We start from the raw sequence: 21,657 nt of genomic DNA on the forward strand, positions 1-21,657 counted from the left end.
AATCATTTTAGTTGCCCTTTTCTGAACCTTTTCCAATGCCAGTACATCTGTTTTGAGATGAGGGGACCATATCTGTATGCAGTATTCAAGATGTGGGTGTACCATGGATTTATACAAGGGCAATAAGATATTCTCCGTCTTATTCTCTATCCCTTTTGTAATGATTCCTAACACCCTGTTCGCTTTTTTGACTGCCGCTGGACACTGCGTGGACGTCTTCAGAGAACTATCCACGATGACTCCAAGATCTTTCTCCTGATTAGTTGTAGCTAAATTAGCCCCCATCATATTGTATGCATAGTTGGGGTTCCCCCCCAGCTCTACCATGCCCCTCACTCCCAACCCGCAGCCCACTGCTTTGGGAGCCCAGGGAGAGACTGGGAGTGGGGCCTTTCGAGGCTGGCTCTCCTTTGGCTGGGGTGGGGCGGGGCGGGGCAGGGGGAGGTGAAGGAGGGGAGGGGTGATGGGGGCAGTGGGGGGTTGGGCAAAAGGGAAGGGGGTAGATGTGGGGGCAGGGGGTAGGGGAGGGGGGCAGGTACCTGCTCACTATGGATGCTCTGTACTAGCGCCAGAGACTTCCTGCTCCGGAAGATCTCGACCTGCCGCAGGGAGAAACAAATCAGTCAGGAGGGAGATGGGGGCTGCTCCCCCCACCCGGGTGCTGGGAAGATGGGGGCTGCTTCCTTCCCCCCTGGGTACTGGGGAGATGGGAGCTGCTCCCCCACCCTGGGCGCTGAGGAGATGGGGGTTGTTCCCTCCCGCCCCGGGCACCGGGGAGATGGGGGCTGCACCCTCCGCCCCCAGGCACCGGGGAGATGGGGGCTGCTCTCTCCCCCCAACCCAGGCATGGAAGCAGCTCTTCCCAATGGTGCCCCCCCCGATACTCACCACCCCCCAGGTCGTTCTCTTGTTGGGGACGCCCACAACGTACTCTGTGAAGGAAACACAAGAGTCCCCACGACACCCGGGGACAGAGCGTGCTGAGCCGCTGGCAGAGAGTGCCCCGTCCCAAAGCCAGGGCAAAGCTCCAGCGCCCCCCCCAGCCCAATGGGGGGCCTGAAGGGGGCAGGCGGGCGGGGGGGGTGGAGGGCACAGGAACAGGGGCTGCCCCTCTCCGGGAAGGGCTGGCGCTGGCTGCCTATGCAGCGACCAGGGCAGCGGGAAGCCAGGTGCGTGGGGTGCCCTGGGCAAGACTGGGGAGCCCCCACCCTCGGGGAGGGGGGTAGAATCGGATACAGCCCCGCGACTGGAGGACTCTGCCCAGCTGGCAGGGACAATGAGCAAGCAGGGGGGCAGGTCTGGCGGGCAGGGACTCCGGGGCAGGGGAGCCCAGCGGGTGGGGGACTCGGGGAGGGGCGGCCGGGAAGAGGACTTGGGAGTGGGGCGGGGGGCCTGGTGGGCATGGACTCCCAGGCTCCAAGCCATTGCTGGGGGCAGAGGCCCCATTTGCCTGGGGGTGGCAGGTGGCAAGAGCCCCCACCCTCCCTGCTCCCAGCCCTGTGCCCTGGGGGCAGGCAGGGGTGGGGTCACCAGGGGTGCGGCTGGGGTGGGTGAGCCAAGTCTGCTCCATACTGTTGCCCATGGAGCCCGGTTGGCAGCCCCAGAGCCCTGTGCAGCTTCAGGGGTTGGGGGGGCATCACACAAGCCAAGGGCAAATCCCCTACCTGGCGCGGTGGGGTCCCCGTCAAACTCCCCCACGGCCACTGAGTACCCTGCAGAGAGAGGGAGCAGGGTTAACCCTTCGAACGCCCCTGCCTGCCGCACACGCCCAGAGCAGAACGACTGGCACCCAGGGCAAGGAGGTGGCAGTGGTTAGAGCAGGAGGTGGGTTTAAGGCAGGGAGCCCGGACTCCTGGGTTCTCGCCCTGGCTCAGGGGGGCTGGGAGCCGGGACTCCTGGGTTTCTCGCCCTGCTCTGGAGGGGAGTGGGGTCTAGTGGGGTAGAGCAGGGGTGGGGCCTGGGAGCCGGGACTCCTGGGTTCTCTCCCTGGCTCAGGGGGGCTGGGAGCCGGGACTCCTGGGTTCTCTCCCCAGCTCTGGAGGGAAGTGGGGTCTGGTGGTTAGACTGAGGGCAATGTGGATGGTGCCAGGGCCCTGCTGGCACCAGGGAGAGTCAATCTCTCCCATGCCCAGCCACGAGGCGGGCAGGTTGCTGTGGGAGGCCGCGCTCACCTCTGTAGGCGTCGTCATAATCATAGTTAATGTCCTCCGTGACCTGCTCGGGGGCCACGGACCAGAGCAGGGTGCTGCCAGGGAAGTGGGACACGATTGTCGACAGATTGACCGAGTAGATCAGCCCTGGGGGAACATCCAGGCCCCCCGTGAGCCAGCGCCAGGGGCCCTGCATGGAGCAGGCAGGGGCTAGGGATGGTAAGAGAGGGAGGATGCCCAAGCCCAACATGGTCATCCTGCACCCCCACCCCACAGCACCCCCTTCGCCAGCCCCACGTGCCAGCTCCTGGGGCTGGGGGTCCCCATGGGGGGCGGGGGCTGCTTGGCATTTCCCATGTGCCGTGGGCAGCTCGTTGCCCGAGAGGGATGCTCCAAGCTCGGGGGGTTCTAGCTACAGACCCGGGGGGGGGGGCAGCCTCTGCCAGCCACAGTGGGACACCACGGACAGGTTGGGCCTGGGGCTGTGGATCAGGTGGGTCCGTTCCAGCCCCCTGGGCACAGGCAGGGCGATGCCCGCAGCCCAGCTGAGGGGGAGCCCTGGGGCGGGCGCTGTCAGTGTTGCCATGGCTCCAATGGAAGCGTCGGAGGTGATGGCAGCCATGCCAAGGGGCAACGGGCTCCCCCTCCCCCCACAGTCCCCAGAGCCCCCCAGGAACCAGAGCCCTTACCCACAAAGTAGTATCCTCCCGGGGCACCCAGCACCAGCCTGCCAGCCTGCAAGGGGACAGGACAGGCCTGAGTGAGCACCCCACCCGGAGACACCCCCACAGGCACGCCCCCCCCAGGCATGCACGCCCCCCATGGGCACACGTGGGCACACACACCCCCCGCGAGCATGCACAGCCCCCAATGGGCACGCACATACACACCCCACTGGGCACCCCCCCATGGGCACGCACAGCCCCCCCCCACTGGGCACACCCCCCCGGGCACGCACAGCCCCCCCCGGGCACACCCCCCCTCACGGGCACGCACAGCCCCCCCCCACTGGGCACAGGCATGCACACCCCCCATGGGCACACCCCCCGTGGGCATGCACCCCCCCAGGGGCACCTGCGCACACACCTCCAGGGGCACTCCCGCTGGACCCCCACCCCCAGGGACCTCTGCTGGCCGGGGCGCCCCGGGCCGTACTCACGTGGGTGATGGCGGTGCTGAAGCCCACCTGGCAGTACCGCTTGTCGTAGGCTGTGGAGAGGGGCACGAGGCGTGTGAGTGCCACGCTCCTGGGGCAGGGGGGCTGAGGGACGTCGGGGGGTCGCCCCTGCAGAGTTTGGCTGTGATCTCTGCTGGGCAGAGCCCGGCCTCCAGACCGGGCCGGCGACCCTCTCATCTGCCCCCGAGCAGCGGGATGCCAGCTGCTCTGGTGTCCGTCCATGGGTCAGCGCCCCACGGCCAGCCTGCTCTGCAGGGAGCGAGCTGCTGGGCCCACGGGGCGGCCGGACGCCTGGGTTTGGCCTTCCCGGGGTGAATCTGGGGCCCAAAGGCCTGGGCAGAAATCTCCCTACGCGGGACCCCGGGGGGCCCATGGGCTGAGCCCGCCGCGGGCACGGGGGCCTGGGAGTGAGGGGCCTCCCGGATGCCACCAGTGCCCCCCTGCCTCCGGATCCAGCCACTGCCCCTCATGAGGTCTCCGGGAGCTCCCTGGCCTGGGTGCCACAAGGGGAGCCGTGCCCAGTGGGTGCTGAGAGTGACAGGCTGGCCCTGGGCTCTGTGCCTCAGTTTCCTCATCTGTATACGGGAGCGTGGCTACTTCACTGCAAAGGGGCTGAGGGCTCGGCTGGAAGGCTGGGCGGGAGAGAACAGCACCCAAGCCACGCCATGGGGGAAGCCGGGGGGGGCCTGGGGGGCGAGGGATCGGGGGGCTCTGGGGGGCTCTGAGAGTCGGCACAAGAGGAGCAGCAGCATCGGCCTTGGGCACAGCCCCCACGGGCTGAGCGGGGGGGGGGACTGGCGGGGGGGTGTCGAGGCGCGTGGCTGTCGCGAGATGGGGGGGCGCAGCCGCACGCAGGGGGCAGTTGGGAGAACAGCCTCCGAGGCAGGTGCCCCCCCAGCTCCACGTGCCCAGCCGGCTCTGTGGGGGGGGGTCCCGTTACCCAATTTCCACTGGGAGGGGGAGTCTGAGCTGCTGGGGGCTGAAAAACCCTAGTCCAGGCTCCTGCCCCTGAGAGCTTCAAGAGACAGAGCACCCCCCCACCCACCCCCCATACACACCCCACCCCCCACACCCCCCCACACCCACACCCCCACACCCCCCATACACACCCCACCCCCACACCCACACACCCACACACCCACACACCCCCACACATCATACACACCCCACCCCCCACACCCACACCCCACCCCCCACACCCCCCCACACCCACACCCCCACACCGCCCATACACACCCCACACCCCCCCACACCCACACTCCCCTCAACACCCCCCCACACCCCCATACACAAACCACCCCCCACCCCCCCACACACCCACACTCCCCTCAACACACCCACACACACCCATACACACCCCACCCCCCACACCCACACACCCACACACCCCCACCCACCATACACACCCCACCCCCCACACCCACACTCCCCTCAACACCCCCCCACACCCCCCATACACACCCACACCCATATCCCCCACACACCTACACTCCCCTCAACACCCCCCACACCCTCCATACACACCCCACCCCCCACACCCCCACACTCCCCTCAACACACCCACACACACCCCCACTCCCACACACAGACACACACACAACCACCCACACCCACCAACAGTCCCGTCAACACACAGGCACGCACCCCCCATACACACTCACACCCCCATCCCCCCCACACTCCCCTCAACACACACACCGGGGCTCCCTGCATCCAGGCCCCTGCCCCGGGCTGGGCGGCACCGGGGGCTGCCTCCCTCCCCCGACCCAGCCCGCAGGCTCGCTCCCCCCTGCCAGCCCCCAGGACTGCGCGGGCCAAGGGGCAGCAGTCGGGGGGGGGCAATCCAGGTCAGGTTCCCCCCACTTGGGTGCAGGAGCGGGATGCAAGGGTGAGGGGCAAAGGGGGCACAGTGCAGGGGGCAGGGACTGGGGTGAGGGGCAAAGGGGGCCCAGGGCAGGGGGCAGGGACTGGGGTGAGGGGCAAAGGGGGCCCAGGGCAGGGGGCAGGGACTGGGGTGAGGGGCAAAGGGGGCCCAGGGCAGGGGCCCAGGGCAGGGGGCAGGGGCTGGGATGAGGGGCAAAGGGGGCCCAGGGCAGGGGGCAGGGGCTGGGATGAGGGGCAAAGGGGGCCCAGGGCAGGGGGCAGGGGCTGGGGTGAGGGGCAAAGGGGGCACAGTGCAGGGGGCAGGGACTGGGGTGAGGGGCAAAGGGGGCCCAGGGCAGGGGGCAGGGGCTGGGGTGAGGGGCAAAGGGGGCACAGTGCAGGGGGCAGGAGTCAAGGGATTGGGGCGCAGGAGGGGGCAGGGGTTGGGAGGGAAGGGGGTGTAGGGATTGGGGTGCCGGAGCAGAAGCAGGCAGGGGCGAAGGGGGCACAATGCAGGGGTTGGGAGAGAAGGGAGGGTGGGGAGCCCGGGGAGCTCATGGGGGCCAGGGGCAATGGAGGGATGCCACGCCCACGGGGGCCAGGGACACCAAAAGGCAAGTTCGCCCAGAGTGCCATTTTACCTGAGGCCGGGGGAGCCTGGAGCTGGTGTGGCTGCGTGGGGAGGGGGTGTCGGAGGCAGGGAACCGGCGGTTGTGGGGGAGGGAGGCATTGGGGGCAAGGAACAGACGTGGCTGCGGTGGGGGTGCAGGGAGCTGGCGTGGCTGTGGGGGATGGGAGCATCGGGGGCAGGAAGCTGGCGTGGCTGAGGGGGGGTGCGGGGAGTCCGTGTGGCTGTGGGGGATGGGGGCATTGGGGGCAGGGAGCTGGCATGGCTGCGGGGGGGTGCAGGGAGTCCGCGTGGCTGTGGGGGATGGGGGCATTGGGGGCAGGGAACAGTTGTGGCTGGGGGGGCGGGTGCAGGGAGCCGGCGTGGCTGCCGGGGGGGGGTGCAGAGAGCCGGGGGGTCTGTGGGGGAGGTGGGTGTTGGGGCAGGGAAAAGACAGTACCTTTTCCATAAGTGGTGTTCTTTGGGATGTGTTGCTCACGTCTATTCCACACCAGGTGTGCGTGCTCGCCACGGGAACCAGTGCCGGAAGTTTTTCCCCTAGCCGTACCCGTAGGGGGAGCGCCCCCCGCGACCCCTGGAGTGGCACCTCCATGGGGCGGTACCCGGGGAGCTAAGCGCTCCCCCGCACCCTCAGTTCCTTCTTGCCGGACAACTCCGACAGGGGAAGGAGGGCGGGGTGCGGAATAGACGTGAGCAACGCATCGCGAAGAACACCACTTACGGAAAAGGTAACTGGCGTTTCTTCTTCGAGTGACTGCTCACGTCTAGTCCACAGTAGGTGATTCCAAGCTATACTGTGGGAGCGGGAGGAGTTCACAAGTTCCCAGGACGGAGCATAGCCCTGCCGGACCCGGCATCATCCCTGGCTTGGGAGACGATCGCATAGTGCGAAGTGAACGTGTGAACCAAAGACCACGTGACGGCCCTACAGATGTCCTGGATGGGGACGTGGGCCACGAAGGCAGCCAACGAGGCCTGTGCCCAAGTTGAATGAGCCCTCACAATCAGTGGCGGGGGGACACCTGCCAGCTCATAACAGGAGCGGGTGCACGAAGTGATCCGATGGGAAAGCCGCTGAGTGGAAATCGGCTGGCCCCTCGCGCGCTCGGCCGAGGCAACAAACGGCTGCGAGGACTTTCTGAACGGCTTGGTCCGCTCGAGGTAGAAAGCTAGAGCCCGCCGCACATCGAGCGTGTGGAGACAGCGCTCCTCACTGGATGCGTGGGGCTTGGGGCAGAGGACCGGCAGAAAAATGTCCTGACCCATGTGGCAGGCGGAGACCGCTTCAGGGAGGAACGCGGGGTGTGGGTGGAGCTGGACCCTGTCTTTATGAAAGACCATGTACGGCGGCTTGGAGGTCAGGGCCCTGAGCTCCTAGACTCGCCTGGCTGACGTGATTGCAACCAGGAAGGCCACCTTCCTCAAGAGGTGGGACGAGGAGCACGTGGCCAGTGGTTCAAATGGGGCCTCGTGAGACAAGCCAGCACCAGGTTTAGGTCCCAGTGCAGGACCGGGGGTCTAGAATACAGGAAAAAAAGGTCCAAACCCTTAAGGAACCGGCCAGTCATAGCATGGGAAAATACCGCGTGCCCTTGCACCGGGGGATGGAAGGACGATATGCCTGCCAAGTGTACCCTGACTGACGAGGGCGCCAGGCCCTGGGCCCTCAGGTGGAGGAGGTAATCAAGGATAAGCTGGATCAGGACACCCACCGGGAAGACACCCTGGTCCACCACCCACCTAGAAAACCGGGACCACTTCGCCCAATATGCGCGGCGAGTGGCGGGCCGACTACTTTCGAGGAGGACACACTGAACTTGCTCTGAGCACGAACTTTCCGCTCCACCTAACCACTGAGCAGCCATGCCGTGAGGTGAAGAGCCGCCAGGCTGGGGTGCAGGAGGTGGCCCTGGTCCTGAGAGAGCAGGTCCAGGTGGAGTGGCAAGGACAGAGCTATTGCCAGGCCCGTGTGGGTCCCGAACCAATTCTGCCTGGGCCACGCCAGGGCAATCAGGACGACCCGGGCCTTGTCCGTCTTTATCTTCTCCAGGACCCTGCTGATTAGAGGGAGCGGGGGAAAGGTGTAGAGAAACTGGCCTGACCAGGACAGAGTAAAGGTATCGGAGATAGCGCCCCTCCCCAGGCCCCCTCGGAGCAGAATCGGGGGCATCGCCGGTTCTGCCGAGTCACAAATCGGTCCACCTGGGGAGTTCCCCACCTTCGGAAGAGCTGGTGAGCCACTTCTGGGTGGAGGGACCTCTTGTGTTGCGAGGAAAAGTCCCTGCTCAAGCGATCTGCCTTCTCATTCTGGGCACCCCGTAGGTGGAAGGCCTTCAGGTGGGTGTCGTGGGCTGTACAGAAATCCCACAGCCTGAGGGCTTCGTGGCAGCGGGCAGAGGATCGGGCCCCGCCTTGCCTGTTGATACAGAACATCGAGGCCGTGTTGTCTGTGAGGACCCTGACCACCCTGCCCTCTAGGTGCAAGCGGAAGGCCACAAACGCCAGCTGCCCCACCCTGAGCTCCTTGACGTTTATATGTAGGGTCAGGTCTTGAGCCAACCACAGGCCTTGGGTCTGAAAGTTCCCCACATGGGACCCCCAACCCAGGTCCGACGCATCGGCCACCAGCTCCAACGATAGGGCCCTGTCCCTGAATGGGACCCCTTGGAGCATGTTGTTTGGGGCGGACAACCACCGTAAGGAGGTGATCACAGAGTCTGGCACAGTGAGGACCTTGTCCATCCTGTCCATGGCCTGGGAGAACTTCGAGGCCAACCAGAGCTGGAGGGGCCTCATCCTGAGTCTGGCATAACGGACCACGTACGTGCACGCCAACATGTGAGCCAAGAGTTGTAAGCAAACCCTGGCTGTTGTCACCGGGAACCTTGTGACCAAGTCGATGAGAGTTTTCAGGGTCTCAAATCTGGCAGGAGAGAGGCCCTGGCCGACGCTGCGTCCAGAAGCACCCCCATAAACCCTATGCATTGGACTGGGACTAATGTGGACTTGGTGTTGTTTACCAACAGGCCCAAGGTGGTGCACGTGGACAGGAGGGGTGCCACGTGATCCCTCACCTGACAAGCCAGCTGTCCAGATAGGGAAATATCTGGACCCCCCCCCCCGCCATCTGAGGTAGGCTGCTAGCACCGACATGCATTTTGTAAAGACCCTGGGGGCAGTGGACAGACCAAACGGTAGGACCACGAATTGGTAGTGATTCTGCCCCACCACGAAACGGAGGAAGCACCTGTGCCCCTCGAATATGTGGATGCGTAAGTATGCGTCCTGCAGATCGAGGGCAGCGTACCAGTCCCCGGGATCCAGGGAGGGGATGATGGAGGCCAAGGAGACCATGCGGAACATGAGCTTCACCATGTACTGGTTCAGACCTCAGAGGTCCATGATGGGCCTGAGGCCCCCTTTGACCTTCGGGATAAGGAAATACCGGGAGTAGAACCCCTTGCCCATGAACTCCTCGGGCTCCGCCTCTATCGCTCCTAGACCTGGGAGCCGCCCCACCTCCTGCTAGAGCAGAGCTTCGTGCGAGGGATCCCACAAAGGGGACGGGGGCAGGGGGTGGTTGGGCGGGGAGGAAGTAAACTGGAGGGTGTAACCCCGGGAGATGGTGTTGAGGACCCATCGGTCTGAGGTCAGCCGCGACCACTCCAGGAGGAAAGCACACAACCGGTTGGAGAAGGGTAGCTTTATTGGGGGTGGATCCCTGATGAGGACTGGCGGGGTGCCCCAGAGTGTCCTGTCAAAAGTGCCTTTTCTCCGCCTGCTTGCCCTTGGAGGACCCAGGCTGCGGGGCAGGCCGAGACTGCCTCTGAGGGCGTCTCCCGCTGCTTCTTATGGGAGGCCTTGTACATCGGGAGGGCGGCCTGGGTGGGAGTCTGCTGCGGCTTGAACTTAGGTTTTGCTGGAGCCAGGACATAGAGGCCCCGAGTCTGGAGGGTCGTGCGGGAGTCTTTCATGCCATGCAGCCTTGTATCTGTTTCCTCCGCAAACAGAGCTTTGGCATCAAACAGGGGATCCTGCATGGCAGTCTGCGCCTCGCTGGGCAGCCCAGAGAGCAGGAGCCACGACTCCCATCTCATGCGCACCACGGAGGCCACTGATCGTGCGGCCGTGTCCTCAGCATCCGAGGCTGCCTGCAGGGCGCCCTAGGGGCCGCTGCCCCTTCCTCCACTAGCGCCTTGAACTCTTTCCTATCGCGCCCCTGGAGGGAGTCCTCAGACTTGGGCAGGGAGCCCCACAGATTGAATTCGTACAGCCCCAGGAGAGCCTGATGGTTTGCCACTTGTAACTGGAAGCTCGAAATGAATAAACTTTCCCTCCCAAAGAGTCCAGTCATAGAATCATAGAATATCAGGGTTGGAAGGGACCTCAGGAGTCATCTAGTCCAACCCCCTGCTCAAAGCAGGACCAATCCCCAATTTTTGCCCCGATCCCTAAATGGCCCCCTCAAGGATTGAACTCACAACCCTGGGTTTAGCAGGCCAATGCTCAAACCACTGAGCTATCCCTCCCCCCCTCCAAGAGTCTTTGTCCTTTGGGGTCGGGGCTGACTGACCCAGACGTTCCCCGCGGTTGGCCAACTTGACCACCAGGGAGTTGGGCCCTGGGTGGGTATGCGAATACTCATGCCCTTTAGCGGGTACAGAGTACTTGCGTTCCGCCTTTTTAGAGATGGGGGCCAACGAGGCTGGTGTTTGCCACAGGGCATTTGAAATCTTAGCCACCCCTTCATGGAGAGGCGAGGCCACCCTGCCCGGTGCCGAAGGGGACAGCACATTAACCAGGGAGTCTGAGGGCTCCTCTATCTCCTCTGCCTGGAGGTGGAGGCTTGCTGCCACCCGCTTTAAGAGTTCTTGGTGGGCCGTGAAGTCCTCCTGCGGGACGTAGGGGGGCGGGCAGCAATCGCCTCCTCCGGGCAGGGCGAGGAGGCCGGTGCAGAGCTCTGGGTGTCGGCCGGCACCGGAGGGTCCACCACCTGGTTGGACTCCGGGGACGCACGTCCTACCAACTCCTTTCTCGGGGTCTGGAGAGGGAGGCCGACGGTGCCTCTGAAGTTCCAGCCACTGAGTGAGCTCCCACCGGGGCTGCGCCGGAGGCCACGGTGCCCACGGGTACCATTGGGCTGGCCATGACGCTCGGTGCCCCTGCAAACCTGTTCAGGTTGCCTGGCCTGGCCCATCGAAGGACGGCTACGAATGGAGACCGGGCTGGTGTAAGATCTGCTGCTGTCCCTGGACCAGGAAGAGCTACGACGGCCACGGGACCGTGATCTCGACACGGAGGACCGGTACTGGCGGTAACAGCTGCTCTGAGAACGGCCTCGACCAGCAGACCCACGATGGCAAAATACTGGCGATCGACACCCGGGGCTGCGATGTCTTGGCAGAGATTTGGAGCGGGAGTCCGAGCTGGAACGGGGTCGATGACTGTGCCGTGATTGACTGCGGTACCCTCTCCGAGATGAGGACCGACGGCGAAGCCCGCTGAGGTCCTGCAGATATTCGCTCCTTGAGGACAAGCGAGTCCCGGCCCGACGGAACCCAGCCAGACAGTCTGGTCGGCGTTGAGGGCGATCCACCTGGACTCTCCCCAAGCGATTGCTGGGCCGTGATCAGCGTCGGGAACGTTCCCTCAACCGAGACCGGTACCAGGCTGGAGGCGACTGTGGAGATCCCAGCGGCGGCGCTCCGAGTACCGGCATGGACATAATGTCCCGGGCCAGCCGGAGGGCTTCAGGCGCGGACGGCATCCGGACATCCGGAGAGGCCTGTTCCAAAGGGGCTGGGCTACTCCGCTCAACGTGAGACGGAGGCCTGGGGCCCGGTGGGGATCGGGGACTGCCCAACATGGGCCTGGCCTCTGTCCCTGACTTCCCTCGGTGCCGCTGCGAAGACGGAGTCTTCCTGGCCCTCTCGGTGTGCCCTGTGGGTGGGGTGCGGTGCCGACCAGGCCTGGCCCCGGAGGGTCGCCGCGTGCCGATGCCGCGGTGCCAGGTACCGGTTCGGAGCGGCACGCTGGAGTCGGGGTCAGGGCTGACTCCATCAGGATGGCCCGGAGCCTAACGTCCCTTTCTCTTTTGGTCCGAGGCGTAAACGACTTGCAAATCTTGCACCTTTTGCTGATATGGGCTTCTCCCAAGCAGCGCAGACAGTCTTTGGCATAGAACGCCTGCGAGAGCCGCACGACGTAAACCCCGGGGCGCGGGGCATGCCCCGGCCCGGGCTCACTGACTGACTAAACTGACTGAACAGCTAACGAACTACAGTTCGTACTAACCTGAACCAACGGCTCTGGGGACGAGCTTCACCCCCCGGAGCAGAGCGGTTCCGACGCCCTTCGCTGGCGGCAGGGAGGAACTGAGGGTGGGGGGAGCGCGCAGCCCCCCTTATACCGCGCCCGGCAGGCGCCGCTCCAGGGGTCGCGGGGGGCCCCCCCCACGGGTGCGGCTAGGGGAAAACCTTCTGGCACCGGTGCCCGCGGTGAGCACGCCCACCTGGTGTGGACAGACACGAGCAACCACTCGAAAACGAAGCGCCGTGGCTGCGGTGGGTGCGGAGAGCTGGCCTGGCCATGGAGGAGGGGGGCATCGGGGGCAGGGAACCGGCGTGGCCGCGGGGGGGGGCGTCACTTACTGTAGCGCCTATGAAGGTACGTGGCCTCCATGTGGTGGCAGCGGCAGGGCGCGTATTCGGTGAAGCGGCTCAGGCCCTCGGTGGCCACGAAGCAGGTGCCCACGGGCGTCTGGGTGGCCTGGGCCGTGCCCTCGAAGACATTCCAGTGCTGCAGGGGGGCGCAGGCCTGGCAGGACGACCGGACACTCAGCGCCATCCGCTGCAGGTGGAATCCCAGCTCACCTGCCCCTCGCCTGGCCAGGCCCAGCGCCCCCCAGCACGGCCTGGAACCTCCCGCCCCTGGGCTGGGCTCCCCCTGCTGCCCTGTCCCCCCACCCCCAGCGTCCGTCCAACCCACAACAAACCACCAGCGCCCACATCCCCACCTCGTCTCCCCGGGGCAGGACAGACCCAGCACTGAAATGCAGCTGCCTCTGGGGCAGAGCACGGCAGCAGGTTACCAGGACACAGCGGCTGAGAGCATCGGGAGAAGAACCAGACCCCTCTGCTCTGGGGAGCCAGGGGCAGCCAGGGCCCCAGCTGAGCCCCTCATCTCAGCACATCCCCTCCTGGCCGGTGCGGGACGGGGTCACTCCCTGCCCTCTGAGACGCCCCCAGCCAGGGGTCTCCCACCCAGCCCGACCCTGCGCAGCTCCCCAAGGCGGCCGATCGCCAGGCGGTTGCCAGGCTGCATGGGCACGGGCAGGGGCAGGGGCTGCGCCCGGGGCACCCACCACAACGTTGCCGTCCCAGCTGTTCACAGACGCCCCGAACCACTGGTGAGACTTGTAGGTCTTCAGCTGGAGCAATCCCTTGCTCTCGGCCTGGTCCCCTGTGGGGACGGGCAGGTCAGCACAGACTGCGGTGCAACTGTGGGAAAAACACCCGGAAACGCCCCCCCGGGATCCCCAACACGCCCCACCTGCCCCCACCTCACCCCGGGGCCCCTACCACGCCCCGATCCACAACTGACCCCCCACCCGACCCTGGGGTCCCTACCCCCCAGATCCAACCCCCCCGAACCCTCCCTAACCCTCACCTCACCCCGGGGTCCCTATCCCGCCCCGATCCACAACCCACCCCCCCACCCTCCCCACCTCACCCCGGGGTCCCTACCGCACCCCGATCCACAACTGACCCCCCCCACCCGACCCCGGGGTCCCTACCCCCCAGATCCAAAACCCCCCGAACCCTCCCTAACCCCCACCTCACCCCGGGGTCCCTATCCCGCCCCGATCCACAACCCACCCCCCCACCCTCCCCACCTCACCCCGGGGTCCCTACCGCGCCCCGATCCACAACTGACCCCCCCACCCTCCCCACCTCACCCCGGGGTCCCTACCCCTCCCCAATCTACAACCTGCCTCTCTATCCCCACCCAGGAGTCCCTGCCTCCCTGCCCCACAACCTACCCCACCCACCACGGGCTCCCTACCCCCCAATCCACAACCTGTCCCACCCGTCCCCACCTCACCCCGGGGTCCCTGTCCCCCAGAACCCTCCCTAACCCCCACCTCACCCCAGGGTCCCTACCCCTCCCTGATCCACAAGCCGCCTCCCCCACCTCAGGGTCCCTACCCCTCCCCGATGTACAACCAGCCCCCCCACCCAGGAGTCCCTACCCCCCTGACCCACAACCTGCCCCACCTCACCCCGGGGTCCCTAACCCCCCAATCCACAACCTGTCCCACCATCCCCACCTCACCCCAGGGTCCCTACCTTGCCCCGAACCACAACCCACCCCCCCACCTCACCCTTGGGTCCCTACCCCCCCGATCCAAAACCTGCCCCACCCACTGCCACCCTGGAGTCCCTACACCCCTGATCCACAACCTGCCCCACCCACCCCGGGCTCCCTAACCCCCAAACCAAAACCCATCCCACCATTCCCACCTCAGCCCGGGGTCCCTACCTCGCCCCGAACCACAACCCACCCCCCCACCTCACCCCGGGGTCCCTACCCCCCCGATCCAAAACCCACCCCACCCACCCTGCACCCATGTTATCCTGGGGTCCCTACCTCCCCCCCGAGACCCACCTTCCCCCCTGCCCCCTCTGGCCCACAGTAACTAACACCCCCTGTTTACCGCAAGCTGCCCTCTCGGCCGGCTCTGGCTCACTCACCTTTCGGATCAAACTCTATGATGCTGCATTGGGTCCCGCCGGGCGCCCAGGGGCACAAGTACACAGCTCCAGCCTCCACCACGCCGGGCTGCGAGGTGTTGGCCCGGGGCGCGCCCACCACCACACTCATGCTATGGGCACAGGGGGAGGCTGTCAGGGCAGGACCCCTGGTGCGGGCGGGAGCAGACTGGGCTCCGGGGGCCTGCAGGGAGGGTGGCTTTGGGATGTGAGCTGGCCCGGCTCCTCATCCTGCAGGCCTCCCCCCCCAGATCCCGGTGCCTTCGGTCTCAGAGCCCCGCAGAGTCCTGTCACCCCCCCACCCCCACTGCAATGCAGCCCCCTCTGGGGTGGGACTTGGCTGCTGTTTGACAGAGCAATGCAGCGCCACCTGGTGGAGGGGACAGGAAGGGGGGCAGCCTCAGACAATCGGGGGATGAAGGACATTGGCAGCGGGGTCCAGGCTCAGCTCCTCAGACGGACTGAGCCAGCCAGGAGTCAGGGGCCTAATCCACTGGGTCTGCGTCTGCAGCAGCGTCTGGGCAATGCCCACAGGTGCCTGGCACAGACGCTGGGGGGGCCCTGCCAGTCTCACCCCCTGGCCCAGCCCAGCCCTGGGGCCAGAGCGACATGGCACGGGAGGGGGAGCACCGCAGCCCGCCCGCTCAGAGCCTGGCACCCTCCCAGGGGACAGCTGTTCCTGTGGACCCCCTGGGCAGAGGGTCAGCCCAACACCTCACCCCACTGCAGCCCCAGTGCCATCCTCGCCTGCCCTCCCCCACTGGGGGCACTAGCTGGGCCATTCCCTCCCCCACTGGTGGATGGAGCCAGGCGCCCTGGCTTTGCCCCGAGCCCCAGAGAGCCGGTGGGGCCAAGCCACTGGGAAGGTCACCCCTTGGATTGTCCCAGCTGCCCCGTCACCTGCTCATGGGGCAGGCAGAGCCCCAGAGCCGGGCCGGCTCCTGTCAGCTCCCAGGGGTCTCCTTGGCCCCTTGGATGACATGACCCTCCGATCTCCCCTCGGCCCCAGGGACACCTGACACCTCCCAGGCTGCTTGGCCCCTGAGCAAACTGCCCCGGGGTCCCTGCCCTGGGCCAGGCCCCTGCTCCGAGCCCGGTGAGCCCCACGCCTGCCGGGACCTTGTCAGCAGCGTGCGCGGTAGGAGGCAAAGGGCAGGGGGCTCAGTGTTAGACGTGCACCCCCCCCTCCGTGCACACGTGCATCACACTCCATGTGTGTGCACACTTCACATGCACACCTATGCACACGTGCCCACAAGCACACACAGGGGCAGCTGGCCACAGTGGTGTAGGTCTTTGGGCAGGAGAATTTCACAGCAGGAGAAACCCCTGGGGGGAAAAGGAGGCAGTCGGGGGGCTGGGGGTGGGGGGCTGGTCTGTGCACTTGCAGTTTGCCAGCTTACTGGGGAAGGCTGGAGCATGGGGTTGGGGGGGAATAGGGAGCGTGGACATGATCCTGGGGGGCAGAGCGTGGGAGCCAGTCCAGTGTGCCGGGAAGCAGGAGGGAGGGGAGGGGAGCGATAAATTGGACTGGTTTTCCCCTTAGACCTGCTTCCCGGGGGATCTTACCGGCCAACTCCTTGAGTTTGCTAAAGTGCCCTCCTGAAATCCATTGTCTTTATTGTGCTGTTTTCCCTCCTACCAGGCTCCAAAGGGAACTAGCTCAACCCCAGCTGCCTTCCGCCTTCAAACTCACCTGTGTCAGACTCGAACCCAGGACAGCCTCTACCCTGGTCGCTTCCTCCCCCTTCTGAACTAAAAACTTGTCTCCAATACAATCCACCCCACCCCCATCCTGGCCTTCACCCTGCCCCAACCCCAACCCCAACCCCAACCCGGCCTTCACCCTGCCCCCACACTCACGCTGCAGCCCAACCCGGCCTTCACCCCAACCCCCACCCCCACCCCCACCCAGCTTTCACCCTGTCCCCATGCTCACCCCCCATCCCAACCCGTCTTTCACCCTGCTCCCACCCCCATTCTCACCCCCCACCCCAAACCCTGCTCTGCAGGTGCCCCCCTGAGCATCTCAGTTCTTGGCTCTGACAAGTGGGGCCTGCGGATGTGGCTGGGGGCATGAGCCTCCCCATCACCTACCCTCCCTTCTTGTCCTTGAAGAAGTCCACGGCGAAGCCAAAGTAGCTGTGGTCAGGCCCGGCGTAGACGGTGGGATGGTCCGAGCGCAAGTTGAAGGCTCGCGCCGGCCACAGCCCCGGGGGAGCCAGCAGCACCTGGACCCAGCACCAGAGCCACAGGGGAGGCAGCGGCAGCCACGGTCCCTGGGCTCCAGCCATCATCCTGGCGCGTGGCATCCCTCCTCCTCTGCCTCGTGGGGATCGAACGCTCCAGGCAGGCCCCTGCAAACGGCCCGGCTGCCAGCGGGTCCTTATCAGAGGGGATGCAGCCGCTTCCGGTAGGCCTGGGGCGCTGCCCAGAGGGGCTGGGGAGAGTATCAGCCTGAGAGGAGAGCTGCACGGCCCCGGCCCTGCCAAGGCCCAGGGGAGTGGAACTGGGTGGAAAGGCCCAATCGCTTAGAGAGGAGACCAATGAGGGGACGTGATACGAGTCCAGGGGACAGCAAGTGAAATTACAAGGGGGGAAATACACAACATGTCATTAGCCTGTGGAACTCCCCACCACAGGATGTGGTTGTGGCCAAGAACCTAGCACGATTCAGAAAGGGACAGGACATTTCTGTAGGAAACAGGCAAATCCAGAGCTGGCCTCATTAATGATGACGAACATTGGACAGTGGAGGTGAAACCTGGTGCAAGGTTTAAGCCAATCTCTGCCTGTCAGAGCCAGGCTGAGGCTGGGGGGGCGATTATCACACAGCTGGCACTGCAGTGTTCCTGCCCCTTCCTCTGCAGCAGCTGGTGCTGCCCATGTCAGAGCCAGGGCACGGGGCCAGATGGACCCACAACATGGAGGTGGGAAACGGCAGCGCTGGTGTGCCGGGGGCTTTCTCACCCCTTCCTGGCCGGAACTGTCCCACTGGGCCGCCTGCCACCCTCATCTGCCCCAGGCGCGGCCTCACGCTTCCCATGGCGTCAGCACCACACGGGGCAGGTGGAGGACAGGGCTGAAGTGGCCAAAAGCCAGGAGTGATTTGGGGTTCCCAGCTTGAGGCACCCCCAAGGGCCCACGCTGGCCAAGGGGGCTGGTCAGCAGGCCTGGCTCCTTGTCTCCCTTGGGGTCACCCAGTCCCTCCTCCCCTTTCCAGGCTCCCAGCGCCCTGCAGGGTGGATGTCCGCAGTGGGCGGAAGGGGAGCTGAGGCAGAGGGTATGGCTTGCTCCAGGTCACACCTGGCTGAGCTGGGAATTGCCCCCTGTCAAGGTTCCCTCCCCACTCTGAACTCTGGGGTACAGATGTGGGGACTCGCATGAAAGACCCCCTAAGCTTATTTCTACCAGCTTAAGTTAAAAACTTCCCCGAGGCACAAATCCTTCCTTGTCCTTGGATGGGTACTGCTGCCACCCCCAAGTGAGTTAGACAAAGATTCAGGAGAAGGACAACTTGGAGTTCCTGTTCCCTAAAATATCCCCCCAAGCCCTTCACTCCCTTTCCTGGGGAGGCTTGAGAATAATCTACCAACCAGATAGGTAAACCAGATTCTTAAAAAACAGAACTTTATTATAAAGAAAAACAAAATAAAAGAAGCACCTCTGTAAAATCAGGATGGAAGGTAACTTTACAGGGTAATCAGATTCAAAACACAGAGGATTCCCCTCTAGGCAAAACTTTAAAGTTACAAAAAAACAGGGATAAACCTCCCTCTTAGCACAGGGAAAATTCACAAGCTAAAAACAAAAGATAATCTAATGCGCCTTGCCTTATTTACTTACTCTCTTTGCAATATTGAGACTCATTTTAGGATGATTTTAGGAGAAGGAGTTTTCTGACCTGATGCTTCTCTACTTCCCCAGGAAACACACCAAACAAAGAGCACCAACAAAGCCTCCGCCCCACCCCCGATTTGAAAGTATCTTCTTTCCCCATTGGTCCTTTTGGTCAGGGGCCAACCAGGTTATTTGAGCTTCTTAACCCCTCACAGGTAAGGAGGAATTCTAGGCTACTCTTAGCTGTATGGTTATGACACCCCCCCAGATCACAGATGGTGCTGGACAGCCTGCTCCACGCTGGCTGGGATTTCTTCCTGGAGCTCTAGGAGAAAACAGAGTGAATAAGACACGTGCACCTCTGGATATACTACAGAGTATATAAAAACTAACAATATTTTCCACATTTCAAGGACGATTTTAACCAGTTGATTCTGGGAAACTTTCACGGGAGAGTGCATCAGCCACTTTGTTAGAAGCTCCTGAGATGTGCTGTGTGTTGAAATCAAAATCTCAGAGAGCTAAATTCCACCAAAGAAGTTTTTTGTTATTTCCCGTGGCGGTATGAAGCCACTTCAGCACAGCATGGTCAGTTTGCAGGTGGAAACGCCGTCCCCAAATGTAAGGGCATAGCTTTTCCAGAGCGTACCCGATGGTGTAACATTCCTTTTCGCTGATTGACCAGTGGCTTTCCCTCTCAGACAGCTTCTCGCTGAGAAACATGACAAGGCGGAATTCTTGATCCGGTCCTTCCTGCATTAAAACTGCTCCCACTCCACGCTCGGACGCATCTGTGGTTACTAGGAACGGTTTGTCAAAGTCTGGGGCCCTTAGCACAGGGTCAGACATGAGTGTTCCTTTAAACTGGTTAAAGGCCTTCTGACACTCTTCAGTCCACTGAACGGCATTTGACCGTTTCTTTTTGGTTAGGTCTGTCAGTGGGGTGGCAATTTGGCTGTATTGCGGTACAAATCGCCTGTAATAACCGGCCAAGCCTAAGACGGATTGAACCTGTTTCTTTGACTTTGGGACAGGCCACTTTTGGATAGCATCCACTTTGGCCTGTCGGGGGTTGATAGTTCCTTGACCCACCTGGTGTCCAAGGTAAGTCACTCTGTTTAGGCCTATTTGACACTTCTTAGCCTTGACAGTTAGTCCTGCCTCTCTTATGCGCTCAAGGACTTTTTTAGATGTTCCAGGTGTTCTGCCCAGGAATCAGAAAAGATGGCCACATTGTCAAGGTAGGCGACTGCAGATTCTCACAATCCCACTAGGAGACCATCTACAAGTCTTTGGAAGATGGCGGGTGCATTTCGCAGCCTGAAAGGGAGTACATTAAATTCATACAGCCCGAGATGTGTGGTGAAGGCTGACCTTTCCTTGGCAGATTCATCCAGTGGTACCTGCCAGTACCCCTTGGTTAAGTCCAAGGTAGAGATGAACTGGGCCCGTCGCAGTTTCTCTAATAGTTCATCTGTGCGTGGCATTGGATAGTTGTCTGGGCGAGTTACAGCATTTAGCTTATGGCAGTCCACGCAAAAACGTATCTCCCCATCTGGTTTGGGAACTAGAACCACTGGAGATGCCCATGCACTTCCAGGGGGCGGATTACACTATCTGTAACGTATCCAGGATCTCCCGTTCTATAGCAGTTTTAGCTTGAGGAGACACCCGGTAAGGTTGGACTTTAATTGGGCGAGCATTACCTGTGTCAGTGGAGTGGTATGCCCCATCAGTCAGTCCTGGGATGGCTGAGAACGTCAGCGCGTAGCTAGTGCACAGCTCCTGGATCTGCTGTCGCTGCATACGCCCAAGGGTCATGGAGAGGTTCACCTCTTCCACGCCACCGTCACTTTTCCCTTCGTAGTAGACACCTTCAGGCCACTCAGCGTCCTCTCCTCCCTGGGCTGTAAACTGACAAACCTTTAACTCTCTGGAATAAAAGGGCTTTAGAGAATTAATATGGTACACCTTAGGCTTTTGGTTGGAGGTGGGGAATGCTATGAGATCATAGAATCATAGAATATCAGGGTTGGAAGGGACCCCAGAAGGTCATCTAGTCCAACCCCCTGCTCAAAAGCAGGACCCATCCCCAATTAAATCATCCCAGCCAGGGCTTTGTCAAGCCTGACCTTAAAAACTTCTAAGGAAGGAGATTCCACCACCTCCCTAGGCAACGCATTCCAGTGTTTCACCACCCTCTTAGTGAAAAAGTTTTTCCTAATATCCAACCTAAACCTCCCCCACTGCAACTTGAGACCATTACTCCTTATAATTAACAGCTCCCAGGCACTCCTGGACCGTGAATGGCCCTTCCCACGACTCTTCCATTTTATTGGCCTGGAGCGCCTTTAAGACCATGACCTGGTCCCCTACTTTGAAGGAACGCTCTCTGGCATGTTTATCATACCAGGCTTTTTGCTCTTCCTGAGCATCTTTTAGGTTTTCTCTAGCAAGGGCTAAAGAGGTTCGGAGGGTGTTTTGTAGGTGGGTTACAAAGGCCAGAATGTTAGTTTCTGGAGAAGGTGTAAACCCCTCCCATTGCTGCTTCACCAACTGTACTGGCCCCTTAACCTCGTGGCCATATACAAGTTCAAATGGTGAAAACCCTAAACTGGGATGTGGTACAGTCCTGTAGGCAAAGAGCAACTGCTGCAACACTAGGTCCCAATCCTTGGAGTGCTCATTTACAAATGTATGTATCATGGCCCCCAAAGTTCCATTAAACTTCTCCACCAGGCCATTTGTTTGATGGTGGTAAGGGGTGGCAATCAAGTGGTTCACCCCATGAGCTTCCCAAAGGCTTTTCATGGTCTCTGCCAGGAAATTAGTTCCCGAATCTGTAAGGATGTCGGAGGGCCAACCTACCCTGGCAAAAATGTCTGTTAATGCCTGGCACACATGTGACGCAGCAGGGAGGGGGGACTGTTGACCTGGGAATGTGGCAGGGGACTTTCACTGGGGATGGGAGACCTGAGAGCCTGTCACCTGAGCCAGGAGGGGGAGGGGGAGGGGGAGGTAACACCTCTGCCCAGGAATGTGGACAAAGGCGGCAGGAGAGAGCCTGCTGTGTGGTGGGGGGGAGTGGTGTTGGGGTCAGTTTGGGGCTGGGTGGAGGAACGCAGGGAACCCCAGGGCTGGGGTCTGAGCTTCCTGCTCCCCCAGAAGGACTTGACTGAGGGGTCCTGGTTGTACCCACAAGCTGTGTTTTAGACTGTGTTCCTGTTG

General features: G+C 62.6%; 1 protein-coding gene across 6 annotated transcripts in view; it reads right to left on the minus strand.

Annotated features, from left to right (window-relative positions):
- The window catches only part of ITGA2B (integrin subunit alpha 2b), a 60,499-nt gene extending 43,404 nt beyond the window's left edge, over window positions 1-17,095 (minus strand). For 2 of the 6 annotated variants that reach the window (XM_073325518.1, XM_073325517.1), the window contains exons 1-10: window positions 16,687-17,095; window positions 14,572-14,702; window positions 13,182-13,279; window positions 12,469-12,634; window positions 3,310-3,359; window positions 2,840-2,885; window positions 2,172-2,360; window positions 1,665-1,712; window positions 889-932; window positions 540-599 (exon numbers count right to left, since the gene is read on the minus strand). In XM_073325518.1, the coding sequence (XP_073181619.1) occupies window positions 540-599; window positions 889-932; window positions 1,665-1,712; window positions 2,172-2,360; window positions 2,840-2,885; window positions 3,310-3,359; window positions 12,469-12,634; window positions 13,182-13,279; window positions 14,572-14,702; window positions 16,687-16,901 (1,047 nt within the window). In that variant the 5' untranslated portion in view covers window positions 16,902-17,095. The remainder of the gene's footprint in view (window positions 1-539; window positions 600-888; window positions 933-1,664; window positions 1,713-2,171; window positions 2,361-2,839; window positions 2,886-3,309; window positions 3,360-12,468; window positions 12,635-13,181; window positions 13,280-14,571; window positions 14,703-16,686) is intronic. The other 4 variants (XM_073325516.1, XM_073325514.1, XM_073325515.1 and 1 more) reach the window with 3 other exon arrangements.
- Window positions 17,096-21,657: the final 4,562 nt, after the last annotated feature.

Source organism: Lepidochelys kempii, chromosome 27, assembly GCF_965140265.1.
Source record: "Lepidochelys kempii isolate rLepKem1 chromosome 27, rLepKem1.hap2, whole genome shotgun sequence".
Taxonomy (NCBI): domain Eukaryota; kingdom Metazoa; phylum Chordata; order Testudines; family Cheloniidae; genus Lepidochelys; species Lepidochelys kempii.